At 34.7% G+C, this 27,351-nt stretch overlaps 2 protein-coding genes and 2 long non-coding RNA genes across 10 annotated transcripts in view; 3 read left to right on the top strand and 1 right to left on the bottom strand.

Annotated features, from left to right (window-relative positions):
• Positions 1–3,838, bottom strand: part of LOC139819413 (FAD synthase) — a 233,604-nt gene extending 229,766 nt beyond the window's left edge. The window contains exons 1-4 of one of the 6 annotated variants that reach the window (XR_011733720.1): positions 3,679–3,800; positions 2,362–2,400; positions 885–1,000; positions 235–552 (exon numbers count right to left, since the gene is read on the bottom strand). The gene's annotated coding sequence lies outside the window, so the exon portion shown is untranslated. Of the gene's footprint in view, positions 1–234; positions 553–884; positions 2,401–3,678 lie in introns of those variants that run through there. The other 5 variants (XR_011733719.1, XR_011733716.1, XR_011733718.1 and 2 more) reach the window with 5 other exon arrangements.
• Positions 3,839–11,610: 7,772 nt separating this feature from the next.
• On the top strand, positions 11,611–15,453 carry LOC139818573 (uncharacterized). The gene is made up of 3 exons (XM_071787312.1): positions 11,611–12,252; positions 13,219–14,565; positions 14,652–15,453. Exons 1-3 carry the CDS (start codon positions 11,735–11,737, stop codon positions 14,809–14,811), a joined length of 2,025 nt encoding a protein of 674 aa, XP_071643413.1. The 5' UTR covers positions 11,611–11,734; the 3' UTR covers positions 14,812–15,453.
• Positions 15,454–16,338: 885 nt separating this feature from the next.
• LOC139818574 (uncharacterized) lies at positions 16,339–18,289 on the top strand. The gene is made up of 5 exons (XR_011733449.1): positions 16,339–16,353; positions 16,410–16,786; positions 17,307–17,513; positions 17,608–17,770; positions 17,854–18,289. It is a non-coding gene; the product is annotated as an uncharacterized lncRNA (long non-coding RNA).
• Positions 18,290–22,200: 3,911 nt separating this feature from the next.
• On the top strand, positions 22,201–27,298 carry LOC139819216 (uncharacterized). 2 transcript variants are annotated; one of them, XR_011733635.1, is made up of 4 exons: positions 22,201–24,924; positions 26,321–26,818; positions 26,898–26,997; positions 27,077–27,298. It is a non-coding gene; the product is annotated as an uncharacterized lncRNA (long non-coding RNA). The 2 variants fall into 2 exon arrangements; XR_011733634.1 differs by lacking the exon at positions 22,201–24,924 and having other exon boundaries at positions 24,934–26,818.
• The last annotated feature ends 53 nt before the right edge of the window (positions 27,299–27,351 follow it).

Raw genomic sequence — 27,351 nt, 5'->3', positions numbered from 1 at the left:
ATTTACAACATTTGTTTTATTTATATCTTATCTGATATTTCATAAAACTTTAATGAGATAATAGCATGTAAATATTGGAATAACTGAATGATGGAGAAAAGGTAAGAGAGATAAATAATAAGCATTATCTTACATCTTTTTGTAATATTTATTATAAAAATTGTAATAAAATAAGGATGTACATGTATATCTGTGTGATATTGACAAAAATTATTATATTCTTATTATATTATATTTTCTGTAATATATATTTAATAGAAAATAGAAATATATCATACATTATATTGTAATAGATATATTAAGGCTATTCATTTCTTTTTCTTTTCAAAGTTGTATCTGTTCCATCATTGAAGCTGTTACATCCGTTTGTGCTGGAGTCACCTTAGAGACCGAAATCTCTTTATTTGTTTGAATAGCTTTCTTATGAGTTTGTTTTGTATCAAGTTTTACTTTGGAATTAGATACTTGAAAATCCTTGTCTAATTTTCTTAATAGTTGATCCATATTGATTGTTTTGTTTTTCTTTGATATCTTATTTCCTTTTAGGTCAAACTTTAAAGCACAAAAATATATGTTTTATTAAAAATATTTTTCATTCATGCTTTATTATTGTATTCACTTTAGATCTGTTTATAGTAAAAATTGTCAAGTTTTTGCAGAATTAAATTAAATAAAAAACATATTAAATTTAAACATCCATTTAAGAAACAAATTAACTTTAAGTATCCATTTTTATTTTAAGTTTGATAATTTTATTTTTTAGATTGTTTAATAAATCAAAGAACACAATTGGTTTGACAAATATATCCAATAATATTATTAAAGTGCAATCTTATAACATATATATCTCATACATTCAAAATTTGTAATAATTTATCACTTACTTTCTTCAAATTAGTAATTATTTTTTGTGCCTTAGCTTTCAACTTAATACTGCGAGCTGTTGCAACTTTGAAAACATTTTTGTTTTTATGAATCCTCTTGTTCTTTTCCATTTTCTCTGTAACATTTGTTATATCATTCTTTATAAACAAATTGTTATAGATCACTAGTGTTACTAATTTTAAGTTTCTTCATTGCTGGCTCCTCGTCTTTAACTGTTTCTAGTTTCAGTAAAAATGATACTCGAACCATTTGTTTATTCGGTGAAACATCCCTAATATCATGTATATTGACAATAGAATCAGTAGACAATGTATAACCAAGTTTTTGCTCAATTAATAACTTTCCAAGCATGCAAACATCATCTCCTTTATTTGCTTTTACGAAACAATATATATGAAATATAGGTGACTTAAGACAAACTTTTTTTAGTTCTTCTTGTGTAAACCAATTAGGTAATATATCCAAAAATTCAATAGCTGATGCAGGTAAATTCATTATTATGTGTTCAGAACCAGGTAAATCTTGAGCCCGTCTGGCCAAAATATCATCTCTAACAACTTTTCTCAAGAAATCTCTACCATCCATGTTAAAAGTTTTAAAATTATCTTTTAACCTGTTAACAGTAGCATTTTTTTTAAGCCACTTATAGGATTCAGGATTTAAATCATTAGCAAATACATGGATCTTTTTACGTGCAGCAGGAATTGCAAAGGGTCCCACTCCTGCAAATACGTCGTATAAAACATCACCTTGCGTCATAAATGTTATCATTCGTACATGTTCAGTAGACAGACGTGGATTCCAATAAACTTGTGCAAAGTCAAACTGATATGTACAGCCGTGTTCTTTTGCAACTGTTATTGTGTTTCTTTCACCAGCCAGGATTTCCATAGCAAAATACCGGAACGATGTATCAATTGTATTAATTTTATTTACTACTGTTCTTGCACTTGCAGTCTTATCAAGAAATACTTGACCAATAATAAATTTGTATGGCAAGTGTATATCACGTAAATTCAACTGTACAATATGTCCTACTAAACTGTATGCTGTAGGAACTTCAATATCTTTTGGAAGAATTGATTTCAATATTGTATCACGACGATAATTGTCATACTTTATTGTAATGTTCATTGTACTAAAATATTCATATTGATCTACTAGTACTTTTCTATCAGTTTCAGTAATATCTTCAAATTTTTTAACAATATCAGGATTTAGATAAACAATAGCTCCGTCGTTCATCTTTTGAACTGATTTAAAATTACACATCTTTAACAAATATTTTTTTAACACATGTATATTTTTTGAGATAGCAATGTCATGTAACTTTAATGTCGATACAGTCACAACTGTTGCAAATGCATCACGATCCAAGTATGTCATCCCACGGACAGATGCTGGAGGAACCAGCAAGGAAGTCATAGCAGTTGTATAAAAGCTGTACTGGTTATTCAAGCAGCTAGATTGCCGTACACTGAAGAATCTGCCAATTGCCATATACAGGATCATACACTGTAGAACAATACAAATAACTGACCATAATAGCTATTTCATTAAACAATTCTTAATTTAATAATAATAAAAAATACAGAAGTAATAACAAAATATTATTTTCTACACATTAAAAAATACAAGGAAGAAAATCAAAGTATAAATAATATAATAAACTTTAAAAATCTAATAGCTGTATTACAAATGGAACATACATTTTGATTCAATTCACAAATTAATTTATGGCTACGGTCAACGTGACGCTACAAATGCTTCGAAGCATTCCTCTTCTCTTTTCTTTCAATGAAGAAAGAAAGAGAAGAAGAACGCTCCAAAACATTTGTAGCGTCACGTTGACCGTACCCTATATCACATAAATTATCTCTACATTCATATATGTTTACTAACAACTTTTATTGCATTTTTGTAATTTTAAATTATTTCATTATATGTATATGTATATGTGTGTGTGTGTGTGTGTGTATATATATATATATATATGTAGGTCTAGAGGTATGTTCCGGAACTGTTTACGTTTTTTGAAATGTACTGTCCTGGAATATAACGCATATATATGTAATCAGATTCAAAAAATTGTCCCGAAACGTGCCGTAGGACATGAATTTTTTCCAGGACAGTCCTGGAAACTGCCAAATGTCCTGGAATATACCGATGTAAAAAAATAAAAGTCCCGGAACATACTTCCGGACCTACATATATATATATATACATATATAATAAAATATATATATACATATACATATATATATACATATACATATATATATATACATATATATATATATATATATATATATATATATATATATATATATATATATATACATATACATATACTTATACATATTATATAGAAATATATCTCAATTAATAATAATTTTCTAGTGTTTCTTTGATCCTGTATATCGACAAAAGTCTCTTCTTTTTAGCTGTATTTTCTTCCAATCTTTTTCTTTTTTCTTTCTTTTTTTTTTGCTTCAAAAATTTCCTTCAAAGTATAAATATAATCCACTTTGTAAAATGTAAAAAAATATAGCTAAGAGAAACAGATTTGACTATATTATCATTTATTGATAATAGACATAAATACAACATTTTAATATATTGATAAACTAATGTAAAAACTACAAAGACGAAAACATACATGCTCTTGTAAAGATTACATTAAATTTTATATAAGGTTAAGATTAAGTCAAGTTTTAAGGTTAGAATTATACTACTATTATCATAAAATTATACTGATAGAAAACAGGATAAAAAAAGATTAAGAATATTTACCTGATAACTGTTTTTATAACTAATTCAATATTTAACACAGATATTCTGTTCCACAATTTTAGTTGAAGAAAAACAAAGACGAATAATCTTAATACTCAGTATTGATTTTGGAGAAATCCGTACCTCGTGCAATGAAAGCATCTAGATTCTAGAGCTACGTCATATGTACCATGGTGGAAGAAAACAGGTGTGCTCATACTCGAGACGAATTTCAGACGGTTCTGCGCAGATGCCAGATGCAGCCATTTTTAAGTAGCCGTTTCAAAACATTTAAGGTTGTACGAAGTGACTTTGTGACATATCACAATGAGTACGTGTTCTATACAAACGTGTAAAAACGATTCTCGAAAGAATTCAAAAAATATTCATTTTTTTCGGTTTCCGAAAAAAAGTAAAGCTGTGTTATTAAAATGGGAAGCAGCTTGTGGAAAAGAAAATGTCAATATAAAAAACGGTATGTATGAAATCAATTAAATTCTTGCTTAATAAACGGTATGTATGAAATCAAATACATTCTTGCTTAATTGTGGGGATAGGATAGAATTGATACTCATGCAATAAAAATAATTTATTATGAAAGACGCATCTGTTCTGCTCACTTTGATGCAGCAGCATACAAAGAGACTTCGTGGATGCAACCGTATAACTTAGACCATACAACGGCAAAAAAACGTACATTGAAACCTGATGCAGTCCCCACGCAAAATTTAGGCTCATCAACTAGCGAAAGTGTACAAGCATCTTCTTCGGTAGTAAAGAGTGTGTATTATTATTATATATGGTTTTCTGACTTCAAATATAAATTTCTAATTAAGCTTACACAATATATAAATAATGTGTTCATCTTTTCAGGCCTTGATGTATCTACGATAACGCCAGATGCAATGCCTGCTGCGATGGATGTAGTACTGTCTGAAGACCAGATGGAGGCTTCGACTTCAGGACATTCATTAAATTTTGGTAAGAATTTATTTTTAAGAGAGGATTCTAGTATAACCGGGCGAAAAATGATGATTAAAATAAATATTGCGGGTACATATATGCCGTGTGTATATAGCCGCGAACCCGAAAAAATCCGCTCTCAAAAATCATCGCATTACAAGATAAAAACTGCTTAGAAATACCAAACAAAGTATTATTATGCTTAATACGCACAAGGACATATATTCGTGTTCGAGAATTAAACAAGAAATTAAAAAATGACGCATATAAAAGGAAGAAAACAAAAAAAATGAAAAAAATTACTAATATTAAAAAATAAGTACGCATTACATGTATGTTTTTATATACTGTGTAATTATATCATATACGTATGTATGCAATATTAATAATATATTTTTCAAACTGATTTATTCTTCAACAATTGTCCTTTTCATATATAAATTAAACCCAAAAATAAATAAGTAAAACATAAAAATAAATAAGTAAGACTGCGGTCCACTTGACGCTACAAATACTTTGGAGCATTCTTCTTTTCCTTATTTCTTCATTGAAAGAAAAGAGAAGAGGAATGCTTCGAAGCATTTGTAGCATCAAGTGGACCGCACTGACCGCAGCCTATACACTAATGACATAACGCCAAATTCAAACTGTACCGCGGCAAGATGGAGGTATCTGGCATCAATTTCTCATTGGCTGTTAGAAATATATGCGCAAGAGCACACCTGTGTTCCTTCCACCATGATATGTACCATGTACATACATACCATAGACAATAGACATAAGTAAAGAATAGACTGCGCGTTCCCTACTTCTCTCATGTAGAAAAGTGGGTGCTTTTCATTAAAGGCTATACCGGAGAGCACACACTTCTGCATAACGCATAATGCGTAAGCATAAGAAAATTGATTGGTCTATTTCCTTATGCACATGTGTACATACGCATAATGCGTAAGCATAAGAAAATTGATTGGTCTATTTCCTTATGCACATGTGTATGGACCAATCAATTTTTGGACCAATCAATTTTCTTATGCTTACGCATTATGCGTTAGGGTTGATTTATAATAGCCGTAACCGTTGATTTAAGCCGTAATCTTTAAGAAATTGACCAATCACAGTCGATTATTCTTCTCACATTCGACTGTGATTGGTCAATTTCTTAAAGATTACGGCTTAAATCAACGGTTACGGCTATTATAAATCAACCCTTATGCAGAAGTGTGTGCTCCCCGCTTTAATCGCACACATTGCATAGGTTGCATAAGCATAGCATAAGACCGCTGGACCAATGAGCATCTTATGTAAATTAATATGGCTACTCTATGCTAGATGTTCATTGGTTTAGCGTAGAGACCCTGTAATCAGAGTTAAAGCGGGGAGCACACACTTCTGCACAACGCATAATGCGTAAGCATAAGAAAATTGATTGGTCCATACACATGTGTATAAGGAAATAGACCAATCAATTTTCTTATGCTTACGCATTATGCGTTGTGCAGAAGTGTGTGCTCCCCGCTTAAGGTCTATCCAGACAAACTTGCATAAGTGCATAACCATGTGCATAAAGAAACGGATTGGTCTATTTCCTTATGCACATGCATATGGACCAATCAATTCTCTTATGCTTATGTTTATGCGCTATGCAAGTTTGTCTGGATTGACCTTTAAGGTGGAAGCACATAAAATTGCAGGAGCCATGAGCACGAATGCAAAAGCCATATGCGTATGCGCTATGGTGTCTGCATACTGCACCTCGATATACTTAGCAGACAAATTTGATATTTCTTATTATTGATTATTTTAATAGTTTGGGAATCGTTTGGGCAAGTTTAGGAATATAGTTTCATAGTTTAGGAAATAATAGTTTATTTATAATTAATAACAATTAATTGAATGTATAGTTAGCAGACATAATTTTAAAAACAATTTTTTTCTTTTCAAATCAACGTGAAATCATTTGGGAAACACGTCTGTAATGTTTTAAACATTTGGGAAATAATGATTTTATCTGAAAATCAAGTTACATGTCACATGTGCGATAGCTGGACAGTTTTACCATGGTTTGTGAGTCATCCAATCACAGCTGAGAATGTGGAAAGTGCTGCTAAAGCATAAAGGTGCCTTTTCATGCTGACGCTCGACGCTCATTTTCAGCGGCAAGAAGGTCGCATGACCACAATTGACGCCGGCGTCAATTGAAATTCATGAAAAGGAAAACAGCGTCAAAATTTCGGCGTCTTCGCGCTGCTTTGGCTTTGACGCTTGAAGTTGGAAAAATCCAACTTCTCTTTCTTGACGCTGGCATCATAGTGATGTCACGTGACGTCGCTCAACGCTGTTTTTCAGCGTCCCATGAATTGTCACTTTCCTAAAATGGATTCATAGCGCTAATTGTTGCATTTTCTTGGTATGTATAGGTAAAGTTAATTATATTATTTTTAGAACTCCACAAAAGAAATATGTAATGCGAAATGTATCATTTTACGCATAACATATTTGTAATTTGAAATGTATAATTTTTGTATCATTTTCTGTTTAGGTTATTATGCTACATGTAATGTAATGCTGAAAGCAGCATATATGCTCAGCAAAGTCCAACCCCACGTCCGTGCAAAATAACGTGAGCCACGTGCTGAGCGGGCAACATCTTAGGTGGCTAACGGGGCAATGGCAAATCCTCCTGGAGTAAAAATGAAAAATATCTAAGGTAATAAAACTTTTATGACACTTAATAAGTATTATACTATTTAACTCCGAAGTCTAATCAACAACAAATCTCAATTTTTTTAGGGCGAAATTGGATATCGGCTTACTAGCTATGATTTTAAGTTCTGTCGAGACTGGAAATGACACAGAGGCAATCCGCCCATTTATGGAGAATATCCATCAAACTCTGTTCGAATTTGTTAGTATTTGTCCCTTTGAAGCAGCTCGGGATGTTCTTACACATTACGAAGTGCTGCAGTGCTCCAGGTCGTTGGTTGTCTTATATTCCGAAGAAGTTCTCGATAGGTAGCTAACGTGTTTTCACATTTAATTAAATTACAAGATTTGCGCGAGTTTTGATAGTTTATTTTTTGCTTTCTCGCAGAATCTTGCAACAATTGAAGTCACCAGTCGCTAATCAACACGCTCGTGCTTTAGTAGTTCTCTTAGACATCTCATAAATAAACACTTTTCCGCCAGAGGTACGGAAATATATAGTTTTATTAACAAGTTCAACAATTGATATGCATACTGTTTTATTAGGATGATGGATCTCTGCAGAGAATCGCACTTAGCCTGCAGGAATCTTTCGGGGAGAATGGTGCGCTTCAAACGGTCGGGGCTATAGTGGCACTCGCGGCACGGCCAACATTTCCTCTTTTGCCGTCACAGAGGGCTAGATTTGTTCGCTATGGTTACATAAACAATGCGCAAAGTAAAATTAGATAATAATTAATTTAATAATTTAATAATTTAATAATAAATAATTTAATAATAGAGAAATTAATTTTGTCTTGTTAAGATAGGTGTCACACTGTGAAACGAAGAGTTCTAAAAAAGCATTGTGGAATTACCTAGAAAAATTCGACTGGAAAATATTGGCTTTTTTTCATATGGCATACAGACGTCGAGGATAATCAGTGTCAGTTATCATTAAACATGGTAGGCTGGTAAGTTATTTGTATATAAAAAATTTTAGTCCTAATTATATTTAAATCCATACAATAATGAAAATATATAGTGACTAATGTCAAAACAGCCTATAAACTTACGCACATTTAATTATTTTTCGATTTAGCGATCGAATACTTATTTTGATGGAAAATTTCTTCAGCTTTTTAATGCCACTTTATTTTTTTGAGCTGTGATTATCAATTTTTGTTATACAGTTAAATAACGTGCAGATGTCTTATTCATAACAAATTCAATTTTGGCTCATCCGCTCTTTTGGCATTAGTCACGCGATGTATATCCAAGAAACAAAATCAAATATCATCAAATATAAAATAAAATCTACCATTATTCTAATTTTGAATTATAGTAAAACATGCATAAAATTCGAATTTTGTTGTAAAAGAAGGAATTGATGACGTTAGGTTATTTAAAGTCTAGTAAAAGGTACAAAAGTTACGTGCATTCCCAAATTTTGTTTCCAAACTTTGTTTTTATTTTTTTCAATAAATAACAATTTTCGGAGAATTATATACCGACCGGAATTTTAACGGATTTATCGACACAACCCAGATCAGACAAACAATAAAAACAAAAGACTATTGAGACTATGTAATTTCTTCTGTTCGTTTTCTTCTCCTGTGTTTAGTATTATTATAGCACTCATTATTGAGTGAAAGTGTTCTGGATGTTCAAATAAAAAAGAAAGTATATTGTATTGAATGTATCACCGTGAGAGTAAGTTTTCGTTTAAAAAAATAGTGAAATAGTGTAGTAATCTTTGACAATTTTCCATGATCATAACACATCTGCCACATTAAACAATAATAATCTGGATCCATCCCAATAGGAAAATGGATAAAATTTCTAAAAGATATTTGCTCAAATATTATACACTAACTGCATCACAAAAGGAAAAAATTTCACAATAATTGCATTAATAATGTGCTTCGCCATAACGTAGCGGTTTTGTCGGGATAAAATTTTTAAATGATATTTGCCCAAAAATTGATATATTCAATTTAGAGTATAATTTACGCACAATTATTGTGTTATATTTATTATAATTGTGTAATATTTCATGTCATAACATTTCAAAATTATAATTTCAGAATAATTGTACATTTTAAAGCATACATATTGATTTATTTTATTTCACAAAATATTCTAAAAATAATAAAACTTAAATACATTTATAAATTATTAGAGGTAATTTCTTTCCAAATTTAATTTTGCCATCATTCCACTAAGATTTGCCATAATGCTGCTAGTTTGCTGAAATACTATTTAGAAATAAATTGTGCAAATATTTATCAATATTTGATGAAAGGTCTAAATTTCTCCATGTATTGTTGCTAAATATAGAGACATAATTGTAGCATTCCAAATTTCATTAAGATTTCGTCATATAATTTATAAATGTTTTCCTATCGGGGCATTCAATAAGTTATTTTTCTGATTGCTGTAATGAATATTGAGAGTATGTAATATTTTTTCTTCATTTTTTTTAGATGGGACGGCCTTGTAGTGTTCCTAACCGAGAAGCAATTCTGTTAATTCAGAAATATATGCAATATTTTAATACCAACAATTTTCCTTCGAGTTCTGCAAAAGTTTGGAAAGACATGAGCAAAGAGCTCAATGGAAGATGGAAACCGCATTCAGTTTATACATACGTAAGAGATAATAAAAATGGAAGTCTCGAAGCAGCTCGTCAGAATTTGGGTATAAATATCCAACCTCCAAGACCACTACCATCGAAGTCGACCATCGAAGATGATATCATTGATGAACTATCAGAGGATTCTGAATCGGACAAATCATCTTATCATGATGACGAGAATGGAGATTCTGACATTGGTGTTGATTCGTTCCCTCTAGTTCTTTCACCCACTGAGTGGGAACAGATAAAGCCCGATCAGACTTCTAATCACCAACAGAAAAGATTGAAATCATGGGTTTGGCCAAATGTAATCACAAAAGCATTTTGGAATATGTACAAATTCCCATGTGCTTTTCTGGGCAAATGGTCATACGTATGCATAGAACAGGATGAAAATGAAAATTATGCCGTTGGATCTTTCTATTTGAAGTTCAAAGGATTATGTAAAAGCAAAAAATGTAATAATAAAATTGTTGGCGTTGCCTACAAAAAACCGGTCAACGGAGAACTACATTTGATAATCACAACGCGTGATACTCGTAATGATTATCATGAAGAACTTAAGAGACCATTAAATGGTCCTGAAAGGAAATTAATTGGACGAAAATTAAAACGAAGAAGAGCCGCAGGATATCGGCAGAAATTACTTGCGGAAAATATGAAATTTGGAGAGAACGAACCTCCGTGGGTACAAAAATGTCATATTTACAGACAAGCAAAGATGGAACACAACAAGGAAGATCTTGGCATAAAATCAGGCGTGAAAATGGACATGATAACTAGCATTCGCAATATGTTACAAGACATCCGATACAGCAATGCTATCCGTGAGATTGGAGCAAAGAAGTTTTACGTTTTTTACTGCAGCCCAGAACAAATTTTCGTAGAAAAAGAATACTGCCGAGTAAGAAAAGGATTTTCTCGAATTTGTCTAGATGCCACGGGTAAGGTGGTAAAAAAATTTGAAATTATCCCAGGGCGAAAAACTGGCCACATATTTTTATACACGATTACCATCAATTTTGAGGGTAAAACTCTTCCTGTGTACCAAATGTTGTCGGAAAAACATGACGCAGTTTTCATCACATTTTGGCTTCAGGAATGGATACGAGCATGTAAGGCGACAATACCAGACGAAGCTATGTCTGATTTAGGGCGTGCTTTGTTACTGGCTATGTGTGAAGCATTTAACCGCATGACACTAAAGGAATATGTTGACGTTCTTTTCAAATGGGCAACGAAAGACAGATATAAAACACCTCGGCCATTTAACATTCTAATAAGAGCGGATGTGGCTCATCAAATGGCTGCTGTCGCCAGGTGGAAATGTATTAAAGATCTACGCCATCCTATTGTCAAAGGTTTTTATCTTCGTACAATTGCTTTAATGATTGACTGTCAAACAGTGCAAGAGTTCGAACATGTATTTCGACTGACATGCATCGTTGCACTGCATCTCGACCAAGATGAAAGTATAATGGTGTCAGGAAAACAAGTGTCGGTTTTTGAAGCTAGACGCCTTCTGGAAGAGTACATGGCTGAACATGGACAGATTATCGAGGAGCTGGAGACGTCGAGAGAGAACGTCGAAATTGATGAGGAAGTTGAAAATACTTTGAATTCAGTTGAAGAAAAAGATGATAAGAATTTAACCGTCACTCATCAATGGATTAAAAGTCTTATTTCAATGTCCACACCTCCTGATCAGCAAAAGATGGAGTGCAAGGTTGTAAACGGTTTTTATTTTTCGGAATTCATACAGTCACTTGAACGAATTGCCAAAGAGTTTCCTATATGACTGCAGCAGCCCTCCCTGGCAAACAAACGCATGCGTCGACAGCTTCGCAGGAAGGATATTTTGCTGAAGTAAGGCAAAGAATCTTTGAAGGTATCCCTTTGCCGTGTTCTGCAAATCGATTTTTGAAAGAGCACATTGATGACTTGCATTCTGGCACTAATGAGGTAGCAGCAAAATTAAAGCATTTTAATCACAATCACAGGCAGCTGGTACCACATACACCAGAGAAAGAATCAGCCTCGCAAAAACCTATTCGAGCTCCTAGTTCATCTGTTAAAGAATCGGAATTCCCGCGAAAAGCTGCTCCAGTTTCATGTTCATTTGACGAAGAATTAGGATTCTTGTCGCAAGAACCCATATCAGATTCATGTTTACTCGACAATGGATTAGGAATCTTCTTGCAAGATCCCACTCCAACTGCATGTGCAGCTAACGGAGAATTAAAACTCACTTTGAAAAAATCACCATGTTCAGCAGATCAACATTCAGAATTCTATTCCCAAATACCTCCCAGCAAACGCAAAAGGATTAAAAGATATTAAAATTTTTTAATACCTTTGAATCCCTTTTTTGGCGGAATTAGATGAAATTAGATGGGATTCGAAATGAGATGGCCCAATTCCATGGAATCCAAAAAAGAAATTTTAAATTCCATCCAATCCTATGGAATCCGTAAAGGTTATGGAGTTGCATGGCATTAGATGGTTTAGGAAACGTCTCGCGCCTTCGTTGGGCGACCAAGCGCCGTTGTTCGTCGGTGAGCTCTTGTGTATGCCTAAGGGCACTACACGCACTACTGCCGACGGGCAGTTAGCCCGAAAATGAGATTTGTAAGATCTGTCAGGCACCGTAGGGGGTCCCTTTACATAGCGGTCGAGACAAAACTTTGAACTCGAGAAGATGCCCCGGCGATGCGACGCCTAGCGGCGTCGACGCAATTGCCGGTAATGCAGATACCGCGCGGGCGTGTACTATTGTTGGCGCGTACCGCCACAGAGTTCAACACGGACACTTTTCAATCCCTATCCTGGCATTCAATGGTATTCATTTTATTGTCAGAATAGACGGAATTCAATGGAATTCAATACGGAAATTTTTAATTCCTAGTTTGGCATTCAATGGTATTCATTTCGTTAATGGAATCAATGGTATTCAATGGAATTCATCACGAAACTTTCCAATCCCTAACCTGGCATTCAGTGGTATTCATTTCGTTAACGGAATTAATGGTATTAATGGAATTCATCACGAAACTTTCCAATCCCTAACCTGGCATTCAGTGGTATAATATTTTTGTGTCGGAATTGGATGGGATTCAAAAAAGACAAATTCTTTCCAAAATAAGGAATTCCATGATATTGAAACTATTTCAATCCCTTTTTTGGACAGAATGGAATTCGGAAAGTCCTTAATTGAATTCCTGGCAATCCCGTTTTAATTCTTTTCAATCTTTTTTCGTTTGCTGGGCTGTATTATCTCCATGTTCAGCAGGTATTAAGTCAGCGCCTTCAGTACGAAAACCGGCATCAGATCCACGTTCAGCAGACGAAGGATCAAAATCCTCATTGCAGCAGCCATATATAAATATGAATTTTAATTCAATAAGTCTATTGTGCGAGAGGGCTCGCATGATGAATGACTCTGATTTGAAGAGTGGTGAAGCGTGGAAAGGACTTGTCAATGAGGAGAGCTGTTTTGTAGACGTTAATGAAATAAGTCCTGAAAACCAAGAAGAATCAAAAAATATTCAAGATACTTCTCAAATTCTCTCTGAAGTACTCGACCTTCAAAGCAGCGACATCGCAAACATTGATCGAAATCTTTTTATTCAGCCAAATAATAATACTCATGGCTTTTCTAAAAATTATGAACAAGACAAACTTTTTACAAAAAAGGATCCACACGCTGAATTGTCAACGCCAAATTCAAAAGAAGTTATTTTCTCGAGTACGCCATTAATCGACCATAATTATTCGAAATTATTATCAGATGAAGAAGTATCGACTGAATTTCCTAAAGGTGACCAACAAAATTTGAATCCAAAATGTAATAAGAACAAACCTGCGAAAGTAGGTTTCTATTTTCAATCATATCCACAAATACGATTTCTCAACGAGAGATTTGATAATGGAGGAAAAAGAGGTTTTCTTTTGAAGAATGGGCTAAAATTAGGAATCATAAAAGTTGGTAATATTGCTGTGGATCTTCAAAAAACTTGTGGGTTTGATGCCATCATCCATATATTGCAATTTGGTGCACTTTATGATTCTCGATATCATTTTTCTATACAGTCATCGAATAATCGCGCATTAAAATTTGTATGCAAATTTATGAAGATGGGCCCAACTATGGAAATACTTCGTGAACGCATTGTCCTTTTAAATGAATTTTATCCGATTGTAAAAGATCCTGAAGCTCCATCTATCAAACCGCACAAGTTGATTGCAGAAGACTCGATTACTCAGATATGGAAAAATCTCTTTTGTTGTTCCGAACCGACTGAGCCAAGTGCAATTAGATCGTCTGAATGTAATAATCCGGAATGTGTATCGCCATTACCAATGGATGTTGCATACTTTGAAGTAAATATCAAAATGATAAATACCAAAGGTATTCAAGCATTGCAAGATGCTGTCTTATTCAATAAAAATGATTACCAGGGTAAGTGCCGACAAAAAAAATGCCCAGGAACAGTTACTGAAACGACTCGTTCAAATTTCCACATCTTTATTGATTTGGATACGAGGACACATCGTAAGAAAACACATGGTCTCAAATACCAGTTAGCAGATGTTCCAATTACACTGAATTTTATAAAACAGTACCGGTATGTTTAGTAATATACATATAGATATCGCTTATTATGTATCGTTTTATTTACTTATTAAACATAAAAAACTGTATTGTTTTCAGCTTGATAGGTGTCATCGAACACATTCCTGGTCACTTTATTGGCTACTGTCGAAAACCTTCAGGACGATGGCTGAAATGTGATGATATGCAATTAAATGTCGAAGGGTGTGACGAGACAACAGTAATTACACCGATTGGGGCCATTTATATCGCGCTATGAATCTGATGTGCAGTTGAATCTAACTGATTATCTTAGAAGAGTGCAATTATGTCTATATTATAGTCCGTAAATGTTTATTTTATTATAAAGTAACAATTTGCTCAGTTCTTTCATTTTATTATTCACATCTTTAATTAAGATATTATTCTTAGTTATATTTATGTTAAATTGTGATGTGTATATAATTTGTGACCTACTTACTACTAGATAAAAATATTTTTTAAAGATTTTTTACATAAACGTTTAAGTACAAAAAGCAGTATAACGAAATATGTATATGCATATATATATATATATATATATATATATATATATATATATGTATGTATGTATGTATGGTATATGTATATGTATATACATACGATCAAGCTTAATCAAAATAAATATATATTTTACAATTATTTCGACAATTCGATTAACATGCAAAGGAACTTGTTATACATTGCCATAGAATCCATTAATCCGGTACTTATGCATTTATGATGCATTTATTACAAATAAGATAGTTCGCTTTTTTTTAAATCCATATATTTCATAGAACAGAGTTTACTTTATTTCCAGTGGCAATTGTAATCGCAAAGCGCTTTAAAACACATTTAGAAATGTGCCATTGTTAGAAAATAAAATGGAATTTTCATCTTATACTCCTTGTATGTTCCTTTATTTAGTCAACATTATTTTAACAAAGGACAGCATTCCATATGGATTGGCCGCCGCTTCCCTATTATGAAAATTATCGCAGGATTGAGAATTACTCCGGGTTCCAATCTATAAATATATTAAAATCCGCGAGAAAGATGCAACAATTAGCGCTTTAATAATGAATCCATTTTGGGAAAGTGAACGTTTCTTTTATGCTTTAGCAGCACTTTCCACGTTCTCAGCTATGATTGAATGACTCACAAACCATGGTGAAACTGTCCAGCTATCGCACATGTAACTTGATTTTCAGATGAAATCATTATTTCCCAAACGTTTAAAACATTACAGACGTGTTTCCCAAATGATTTCACATCGATTTAAAAAGAAAAAAATTGGTTTTAAAATTATGTCTGCTAACTATACGCTCAATTAATTTTTATTAATTATAAATAAACTATTATTTCCTAAACTATGAAACTATATTCCTAAACTTGCCCAAATGATTCCCAAACTTTAAAATAATCAATAATAAGAAATATCAAATTTGTCTGCTAAATATATCGAGGTAGGACTCTAATAGGCAGTATGCAGACACCATAGCGCATGCGCATATGGCTTCTGCATTCGTGCTCATGGCTCCTGCAATTTTATGTGCTGCCACCTTTAAGCTATATCCACACAAACTTGCATAAGCCCATAAACATAAGCATAAGAGAATTGATTGGTCCATATGCATGTGCATAAGGAAATAGACCAATCCCGGCAATCCGTTTCTTTATGCATATGGTTATGCACCTATGCAAGTTTGTCTGGATAGACCTTTAAGGTTATACCGAGTTATACATACACGCAGTAATAAATAATATAAATAAAGTATTTTCTCTACATCTGGAAAAAGTTGTGAGTAGAAAAAGTAATATTACTGATCTATTCCGTGTTTTAATTCCATTTAATAGTTGAAGGGTTAATTGATACATTATTAGATTATGCCATGGGACCTCCGTTGAGACGGTGGAAACCGTCCCTTGAGCTCTCGCGAAGACAGCAAAGACGACGAATCCGCACCCTTGTGCAAGCGGATCTCGATTATTTAGCAAATGCAGCGAATAATGCTGCGTCTAGTCCTACTCGTCCTCCCTCATGCTCACCGCCAACAGCTCGTGCGATCTTCAAGATTTTCTTGCTTATTGGGCAATCCAAAACAAAATACCTCAATCCCTTGTGAACGATCTTTTGAGAGAGTTAAAGAAATTTGGTCATCCTGAGCTTCCGTTTGATGCCAGAACATTATGTGACACGCTAAACAGAATTGATATACAGGCTCTCGCTGGAGGTATGTACTTACATATGTTCATTATGGCTTAGAGAGAGCACTGAAGGAACAGTTGAGATACAGAAACTATAATGTATTGCTGCAGCGTAATGCTGACACGGAAATTTCTGTGATTCTCCAAATTAACATTAATATCGATGGACTACCTCTATCAAAGAGTTCTAAGAGTCAGTTGTGGCCTATATTAGGTAAAGTTGTTAGAACTCAGTTTGTCGAACCATTCGTTATTGGAGCGTTTCATGAAAGTAAAAAGCCTTCATCCGCTGCTGAATTTCTACAAGCATTTCTCACAGAGTACATGAAATTGTACAATGAGGGTTTTATTTACGAAAATTGAAGCTATGTTTCCCGATGAGACATTAGGCACTTACTGACAGAAAATAAAAGCTGAAATGTTTAAAATAATATACAATAAGCACGTATTAAAATAATATGTATTTTTATTTCTGCACCATTTCTGACGTTTTAATATTTCAGCAATATGACATGCCGAGTGGGTATTAATTATATTATTTTTCAGATGATTGTAGAGAGGATCGAAAGCGTTTTGAGGGTAATTCTACAAAAAGTAAATGAGTTGCTGGAAGTAGTGCGAAGAAATGATAACCCAGTGGAGCGTATAGATCGTCATTATGCACTTCTGCCCCAGATGCCATTCAATGATATTAATGAATTACAAAGATTCGATCGTGATCTCAAAGACAATGGACAAATGCGAGATCAATTTGTACGTATGCGAGTACTGTGAAACTGTGCTGATACAACAGATTGTTTCGTCAATATTTTAATTAAGTTGTTTTTAAATTGTTGATATTTTCTAGATGAAAAAAATTCAAGACATCGGCGGAAAATCGGTTCAAAAAGCCGTTAAATATGCAATAGAAGTAGTTATGACGGATGATTTAACTCAACAAGTCGTTTGAACCCTCGGAGCTGAGAACAAACCAAAAATCTCCAAGTTCACGTTTCCATATGTCATAATTGGTATGTATGTACATGGCATATAACACTTTTGTTAAGTTCTTCGCCGTGAAAAAGCTACCACGTCTCATAGTCTACTTTTTCAGATGTTGTATGTGACACATTTGAAGGGACAAAAATCAAAGCTGTCGAAGATCGAATTGCCGAGTGGCTTCGCCGTGGGGGCGACCGGAAAAAAGCTGAGAATAAACGTCGAGAACGTCTAAATTTTCAGCAGTGATACATCATTGTACTTGATATGTATATTACACTGTACCTGCGTCTATATGCATTACGCGTGCTTTTTTTTAATAAGATAAATATAGGTGTCAAGATATTGGTATAGGTATCATTTAATAAGATCAATATAGGTATAGGTGTTTTTTTTTCATTAAGATAAATATTACAGGTATAAGTTCCTAATATATAAATAAGTAGATTTTTGATAATGTTGTTTACATACAAGACTGTGTTTTGCTTATGTAAGATCTACTGTTTCTTTATGTACAAGTCTTATGAATAATACTTTCATTATATTGTAAATATTGTGAAATATGGATTTATATTAATTATATTATATACTATATGATAAAAGTTTATTGTTATCTGAAATATGGATGTACACAGTATAAAATTAATAATTGCATTATCTAAAATTATTTAGTACACGCAGGTAACAATTAACTAGTATATTTTATAATATAAAGTTGATATAATATATATTATATTAATTATAATTATATCAACTTTATATTATAAAATATACTAGTTGATTGTTAACTGTGTACTCATAATTTTAGATAACACAATTAACTTTATATTGTGTACATACATATTTCAGATAACAATAAACTTTTATCATTTATTGTTCACCTATCCCTGTCCTATATATTCCATAAATAAGATATCTTTTGTACATCATTTATTCGTGCCGTTTAGATGCCATTTTGTTAATCTTTTGGACATCTATAAAACATCTGTTGAATGACGGCCATTTCTGTAAAGCATTTTGGTATAGCAATTCGGTAACTTTACGTTGACCTATTGGCAGCTGATACAGGTTGACCATGTGTTGCCAATTTGGTAAACGCTATAAGTTGCCTTTTACAGTTAGCATACGGACATCGACAGGTAAGCCCCTTGCACAATGCCAGGCAACAAGCAATAGGAAACCTCTATGAAGTTGGCCGGACAACTTCAACGTATTGAACTTTCATTAATTGGAATCGATTGGTGGTCGTTTGGTGGTCTTTGGTAGTCTAGTCCGATCGTTTGGTGGTTAGTCGTTTTCCTGTAAAATAAAAATAAAATTTCCGGTGTGAAGTTAGCCGGACAATTTTTATTTTTCAACCAATTTAACTTTTTTATAGCTCATTCGACGCGGAATCGTTTGGTGGTCACGAATATCACCGGTAAAACGTTTGGTGGTCAACCGTTTTCCCAGAAAATAGAAAAAACCGTATGCGCATAATGCCGTATTCGGAACAATTGTATTTATCACCCAAATTGACTTTGATAGGGCTCAATCGACGCGGAATCGTTTGGTGGTCACGAATATCGTCATTAAAACGTTTGGTGGTCAATCGTTTTCCTAAGAAATAGAAAAAACCGTACTCTCTCACGCCATTGGTCGCATGACTCCGTGACGTTAGCTCGGTAATTTGATGAATGAACATTATTTATCAATCAAATTGACTTCCATACGGCTCAATCGACGCGGAATCGTTTGGTGGTCACGAATATAATCAGTAAAACGTTTGGTGGTCAACCGTTTTCCCAGAAAAAAGGAAAAACCGTATGCTCACGCCATTGGTCGTATGACTCTGTGCTATTAGTCAGAAAAATTGTATTTGGCACCCAAATTGACTTTGATAGGGCTCAATCGACGCGGAATCGTTTGGTGGTCACGAATATTGTCATTAAAACGTTTGGTGGTCAACCGTTTTCCTAAGAAATAGAAAAAACCGTACTCTCACGCCATTGGTCGCATGACGACTCCGTGACGTTAGCTCGGTAATTTGATGAATGAACATTATTTATCAATCAAATTGACTTCCATACGGCTCAATCGACGCGGAATCGTTTGGTGGTCACGAATATAATCAGTAAAACGTTTGGTGGTCAACCGTTTTCCCAGAAAAAAGGAAAAACCGTATGCTCACGCCATTGGTCGTATGACTCTGTGCTATTAGTCAGAAAAATTGTATTTGTCACCCAAATTGACTTTGATAGGGCTCAATCGACGCGGAATCGTTTGGTGGTCACGAATATTGTCATTAAAACGTTTGGTGGTCAATGGTTTTCCTAAGAAATAGATAAAACCGTACTCTCACGCCATTGGTCGCATGACTCCGTGACGTTAGCTCGGTAATTTGATGGATAAACATTATTTATCAATCAAATTGACTTTCATACAGCTCAATCGACGCGGAATCGTTTGGTGGTCACGAATATCGTCATTAAAACGTTTGGTGGTCAATGGTTTTCCTAAGAAATAGATAAAACCGTACTCTCACGCCATTGGTCGCATGACTCCGTGACGTTGCTCGGTAATTTGATGGATAAACATTATTTATCAATCAAATTGACTTTCATACGGCTCAATCGACGCGGAATCGTTTGGTGGACGCGAATATAATCAGTAAAACGTTTGGTGGTCAACCGTTTTCCCAGAAAAAAGGAAAAACCGTATGCTCACGCCATTGGTCGTATGACTTTGTGCTATTAGTCAGAAAAATTGTATTTGTCACCCAAATTGACTTTGATAGGGCTCAAGCGACGCGGAATCGTTTGGTGGTCACGAATATTGTCATTAAAACGTTTGGTGGTCAATGGTTTTCCTAAGAAATAGATAAAACCGTACTCTCACGCCATTGGTCGCATGACTCCGTGACGTTAGCTCGGTAATTTGATGGATAAACATTATTTAACAATCAAATTGACTTTCATACGGCTCAATCGACGCGGAATCGTTTGGTGGTCACGAATATCGTCATTAAAACGTTTGGTGGTCAATGGTTTTCCTAAGAAATAGATAAAACCGTACTCTCACGCCATTGGTCGCATGACTCCGTGACGTTGGCTCGGTAATTTGAAGGATAAACATTATTTATCAATCAAATTGACTTTCATACGGCTCAATCGACGCGGAATCGTTTGGTGGTCACGAATATAATCAGTAAAACGTTTGGTGGTCAACCGTTTTCCCAGAAAAAAGGAAAAACCGTATGCTCACGCCATTGGTCGTATGACTCTGTGCTATTAGTCAGAAAAATTGTATTTGGCACCCAAATTGACTTTGATAGGGCTCAATCGACGCGGAATCGTTTGGTGGTCACGAATATTGTCATTAAAACGTTTGGTGGTCAACCGTTTTCTTAAGAAATAGAAAAAACCGTACTCTCACGCCATTGGTCGCATGACTCCGTGACGTTTCTGACTATTTCTTAAGAAAACGATTGACCACCAAACGTTTTAATGACAATATTCGTGACCACCAAACGATTCCGCGTCGATTGAGCCCTATCAAAGTCAATTTGATTGATAAATAATGTTTATCCATCAAATTACCGAGCTAACGTCACGGAGTCATGCGACCAATGGCGTGAGAGTACGGTTTTATCTATTTCTTAGGAAAACGGTTGACCACCAAACGTTTTAATGACAATATTCGTGACCACCAAACGATTCCGCATCGATTGAGCCCTATCAAAGTCAATTTGGGTGCCAAATACAATTTTTCTGACTAATAGCACAGAGTCATACGACCAATGGCGTGAGCATACGGTTTTTCCTTTTTTCTGGGAAAACGGTTGACCACCAAACGTTTTACTGATTATATTCGTGACCACCAAACGATTCCGCGTCGATTGAGCCGTATGGAAGTCAATTTGATTGATAAATAATGTTTATCCATCAAATTACCGAGCTAACGTCACGGAGTCATGCGACCAATGGCGTGAGAGTACGGTTTTATCTATTTCTTAGGAAAACGGTTGACCACCAAACGTTTTAATGACAATATTCGTGACCACCAAACGATTCCGCATCGATTGAGCCCTATCAAAGTCAATTTGGGTGCCAAATACAATTTTTCTGACTAATAGCACAGAGTCATACGACCAATGGCGTGAGCATACGGTTTTTCCTTTTTTCTGGGAAAACGGTTGACCACCAAACGTTTTACTGATTATATTCGTGACCACCAAACGATTCCGCGTCGATTGAGCCGTATGGAAGTCAATTTGATTGATAAATAATGTTCATTCATCAAATTACCGAGCTAACGTCACGGAGTCATGCGACCAATGGCGTGAGAGTACGGTTTTTTCTATTTCTTAGGAAAACGGTTGACCACCAAACGTTTTAATGACAATATTCGTGACCACCAAACGATTCCGCGTCGATTGAGCCCCATCAAAGTCAATTTGGGTGCCAAATACAATTTTTCTGACTAATAGCACAGAGTCATACGACCAATGGCGTGAGCATACAGTTTTTCCTTTTTTCTGGGAAAACGGTTGACCACCAAACGTTTTACTGATTATATTCGTGACCACCAAACGATTCCGCGTCGATTGAGCCGTATGGAAGTCAATTTGATTGATAATTAATGTTTATTCATCAAATTACCGAGCTAACGTCACGGAGTCATGCGACCAATGGCGTGAGAGAGTACGGTTTTTTCTATTTCTTAGGAAAACCATTGACCACCAAACGTTTTAATGACGATATTCGTGACCACCAAACGATTCCGCGTCGATTGAGCCCTATCAAAGTCAATTTGGGTGATAAATACAATTGTTCCGAATACGGCATTATGCGCATACGGTTTTTTCTATTTTCTGGGAAAACGGTTGACCACCAAACGTTTTACCGGTGATATTCGTGACCACCAAACGATTCCGCGTCGAATGAGCTATAAAAAAGTTAAATTGGTTGAAAAATAAAAATTGTCCGGCTAACTTCACACCGGAAATTTTATTTTTATTTTACAGGAAAACGACTAACCACCAAACGATCGGACTAGACTACCAAAGACCACCAAACGACCACCAATCGATTCCAATTAATGAAAGTTCGATACGTTGAAGTTGTCCGGCCAACTTCATAGAGGTCAATAGGAACAGGGAATAGAAATCAGAAATCATGTATAAATGCAGAATAAACAGTGACACAGGCAATAGACACAGAGTTTCCGTCACGTTGGAAATTTTGTGCCTATTGCCTATTGCCAACCAATCATAGCATTTGAATTTTTTAGGTTGTAATTAACGATTTTTTGGTTATTTCCTGTTCCTATTGCCTGTTGCCTGGCATTGTGCAAGGGGCTTTAGCTTATGGACATCCATACGTGCCGTTTATGTAGACATGAGACACAATTTTGTTGTCAAAGAGGAATCTTTTTAGCCAACTAAAAAGTCATCCCAGTCCTTTTTTGGTTAGCTTTTCGATATCTTTGGCGTATCTGCATTTTGCTACCTCATAGAAGTTAGCCGGACAATTTCGACTTATGACATTTTTTTTTACGAATCGATTGTTAGTCGTTTGTTATTGATTATTAGATTAATTAGAACGTTAGTTAATAGTTTTTACGTAATCACGAAAATAATTTTTAGTGTTAATTTAGCCGGTAAATATAGAATTCTTTACAATTTTCGATTCAAACCGTGGTCAATCGATGCGGAATCGTTTGTTAGTTCCGAATATACTAATTAAAACGTTTGTTAGATCACGGTTTCGCTAAAGAAAGCAAGAAACTGTATAAGGTATATCGTTTAGCTGCCGGAGAGTGAGGGTGAGACGTAGAATATGTGGTGGTTTTGGAACGCATTACGTAATAGTTTATCAACACGGGAAACGTGCTTAACCTATTTTCAATTTATTTATCAGATGGTAATTCTTTAGTTTAGCTACCCCAGCACAGAAATCGATGAAATTAGGCTAATTCGACGCGTTTTTGCACGAAACGAAAGAATCTGACAGAAAAAAGGGTAAAACTGAAGGAGAGCTCTCTCCTCACCGATTTCGATGAAATTAGGCTTAATCGATTCGTTTTTGCACAAAACGAATGAATCTGGCAGAAAAAAGCCCCGCTCGGCCCCGCGACGCGAGATATTAACTGTTAAAGTTGACGACTATCAGGTTATGAGACCTGTCATACCGACGCGATGTAGCGACCACGAACATGCCCTGCGGCCATATGCGCATGCTCCGTAGCCGCACGCGTATGCAAAAGAAGGTCACGTGACAACTGTCCAAGCGGTAAGTAAAACAATTTCAAATGTTGATTCTCTTAAATATGTACTTTTCATATACCAACTATTCTCTGCTTTAACAAATTATTTCTGTGTAATTTGTTAAAGCAGAGAATAGTTGGTATATGAAAAGTACATATAAATATGTGCTTTTCATATACCAACAATTCTCTGCTTTAACAAATTATTTCTGTGTAATTTGTTAAAGCAGAGAATAGTTGGTATATGAAGAGCATAGAGATTTATATGTACTTTTTATATACCAACTATTCTCTGCTTTAACAAATTACACAGAAATAATTTGTTAAAGCAGAGAATAGTTGGTATATGAAAAGCACATATTTATATGTACTTTTCATATACCAACTATTATCTGCTTTAACAAATTATTTCTGTGTAATTTGTTAAAGCAGAGAATAGTTGGTATATGAAAAGTACATATTTAAGAGAATCAACATTTGAAATTGTTTTACTTACCGCTTGGACAGTTGTCACGTGACCTTCTTTTGCATACGCGTGCGGCTACGGAGCATGCGCATATGGCCGCAGGGCATGTTCGTGGTCGCTACCAGTCGCTACATCGCGTCGGTATGACAGGTCTCATAACCTGATAGTCGTCAACTTTAACAGTTAATATCTCGCGTCTCGGGGCCGAGCGGGGCTTTTTTCTGCCAGATTCATTCGTTTTGTGCAAAAACGAATCGATTAAGCCTAATTTCATCGAAATCGGTGAGGAGGGAGCTCTCCTTCAGTTTTACCGAAAAAAGTGTTGCTCTGCCCCGCGAAGCGAGATATTAAACGTTAAAGTTGACAGAAATCAGGTTATGATTCCTGTCATACCGACGAGCTGTAGCGACTACGAACATGCCCTGTGGCCATATGCGCATGCTCAGTAGTCGCACGCGCATGCAAATTTGAAACGTATGTATACTTATATAATGCATATCACTTATTGGCCTAGTTTACACCGATCACTTGATACGCGTATTAAATAGTAAATAACTAGTAAATAAGTCTGATTATTGGCTGATCAGTTCAAATATACTATTTGATACGCGTATCAAGAGATCGGTGTAAACTAGGCCATTGTTAGCTTTCAATGATGAATATATCTTATATAATATATCAAAGTACATACGTGGGCGGGAGGGCTTTGCTCCCCTGCACCCCTCCCCAATGCACGTACTTTATAATTTCGCTTTACAATTTAGCATGTACTTTAAGTTGTAAAGCGAGTTCCACGCTGCCTACCGGCGGGGTGAGTGCGGGAAAGGGGGAGCCAAAGGCCCCCCCTCGCACCCCCCCCGTGTGTGTGTGTGTGTGTGTGTGTGTGTGTGTGTGTGTGTGTGTGTGTATGCATAACATCTACAATTTAATATAGTTAGGATAAACTAATAAAATCTATTAATTTATCCTGACTATTCTGACTGTGTTAAATCGTGCCCCAGCATTTTGACCCAGTGTGTGGTTTACGCATTTTGGAGGTGATTTTTTGTGATTTTTTTTGTAGTCTTTTTGAGCTTCTTTCGAACAATTAAAGTGTAAGTAAACGTTTAAATATGCTCTGAAATTTTTTTAATCAGTTGTTTATCAATAATAACACTGAATTATACATAGATGTCGTACAATCTAGGGCACGGAACCGGTTTCTAAAAAAATTGGTAACGAAAAATTAATCACATCAGTGCACTCCCCGGAAAATTCTACCTTTATTTCATATAATTTTGGTAAAAATTTGGTTTACTAACGAATGAGTAGTTCGCGGACAGACAGACGGACAGACGGACGGACAGACAAACAGTCGGGTTTTATATAATAGTATGAAGTATGATTAATATTTTTTAACATTGTTTTGTCTATTTACTACAGTTCGAATTGTTTCCATGCGCGCCCTATCCATCGAAAACGAATCGTTCATTAACGAATCTTGAAGCGAATGTGCTACCGATTTATATTGCTTTCGGTTTTCCAAATAAATACCTTTTTTGAAATGTTAGCTTTTGCGCGTATTTTTACCTTAAAGTATATAATCCAAAGATTATACAGTTAAATTTTCACGTAAAAATATTGAAAATTTAGAAAGTTATTGAATATTTCATAAAAAATAGCAATTTTTTGGTTTATAAACTATATTTTGAATTTTTGAACCATAAAGCTTTATTAATAACCCTTTACAAACAATCTCACATTCATTTTGAATGTTGCAAAAATGCACCCTTTTAATTTTAGCCAAAAAGAATCGATCCCCCGTTTGTGGTAATTACGCAAAGTAGCGCTGGGTCAAAATGACCCAATGTGTTCTTTATGTCTCAAACAGGTAGTGTGTGCTTTAAGGGTTAAGGATGAAGACTGGTTAGAAACATTTCGGATGACTAAAGCAACTTTTCTCTGGTTATGTGATATTGTATGATCAATTACGAGAAGCACTCGCTCCAAGTTTAAACCAGATAGGAACCCGAGAACCAGTAACATTGGAAAAGCAGGTCGCTGTTTGTCTGTATTTCTTATCTAGCTGCTGTGAATATCGCATAGTTGGAAATAATTTTGGAATTCATAAGGCAATCGTGTGGAAGTGTATTCATAGAGTAATTGATGCAATTAACACAATGAGCTTGTGGATAACCATGCCTAACAATGATGAGTGCTATAAAATAGCTGCGGCTTTTGAGAAGAAAACGCATATTCCACAATTAATTGGAGCAATTGATGGGACGCATATCCCTATTCTTCCTCCTAGTAATGGATATAGAGATTACATTAATCGAAAAGGATGGCCCTCTATGATATTGCAAGCGGTTGTAGATAACAACTATAGGTGTGTGCAAGTATATCATTTGTTCATTCCACTGTTTTTGTCTTTAATAGAATAATTGATTAACGCCATCATTTTCCAGGTTTCGTAATATTTACTGTGGTTTACCAGAATTGTGTCATAATGTTGCAGTTTTTCAGACTTCAAAATTGTATAAGAACTATAATTTATTAATTCCCAAAGTTGGTAAAAAATGTTTCATTCTTTACTAAAGTTGATATTATATAATTTTCTCAAATTTACGTAAAACTTATATTTTAGGGAATGAAAACGGTATTAATTTAAATGGTCAGCGCCTTATCTTATAATAGGAGATCCTGCTTATTCGTTACTGGAATGGCTTATCAAAGGATACACTAAGAGTGCTCGTCTCACTCCTGAGGAAGAATCCTTTAATGTATATCTAAATTCTGCCCGCGTATGTGTTGAAATAGCTTTTGGAAGACTGAAAGCTCGTTGGCGACGAGTACTTAAACGAATTGACGTACGACACTATACTTATATATATATATATATATATATATATATATATATAT

The sequence above is a fragment of the Temnothorax longispinosus genome, chromosome 9, assembly GCF_030848805.1.
Source record: "Temnothorax longispinosus isolate EJ_2023e chromosome 9, Tlon_JGU_v1, whole genome shotgun sequence".
Lineage (NCBI taxonomy): Eukaryota > Metazoa > Arthropoda > Insecta > Hymenoptera > Formicidae > Temnothorax > Temnothorax longispinosus.
The sequence above is the reverse complement of the archived record's forward strand: the minus strand, read 5'-3'. Positions and strand labels throughout refer to the sequence as shown.

What these genes read in the sequence shown, in the direction of transcription:
- LOC139818573 (XM_071787312.1), top strand. Translation starts at nt 11,735, where the DNA reads ATGACTGCAGCAGCCCTCCCTGGCAAACAAACGCATGCGTCGACAGCT. An exon ending in TATTCCCAAATACCTCCCAG is followed by an intron (nt 12,253 to 13,218) that starts CAAACGCAAAAG and finishes TGTATTATCTCC; the next exon opens with ATGTTCAGCAGGTATTAAGT. An exon ending in AATTTTATAAAACAGTACCG is followed by an intron (nt 14,566 to 14,651) that starts GTATGTTTAGTA and finishes TATTGTTTTCAG; the next exon opens with CTTGATAGGTGTCATCGAAC.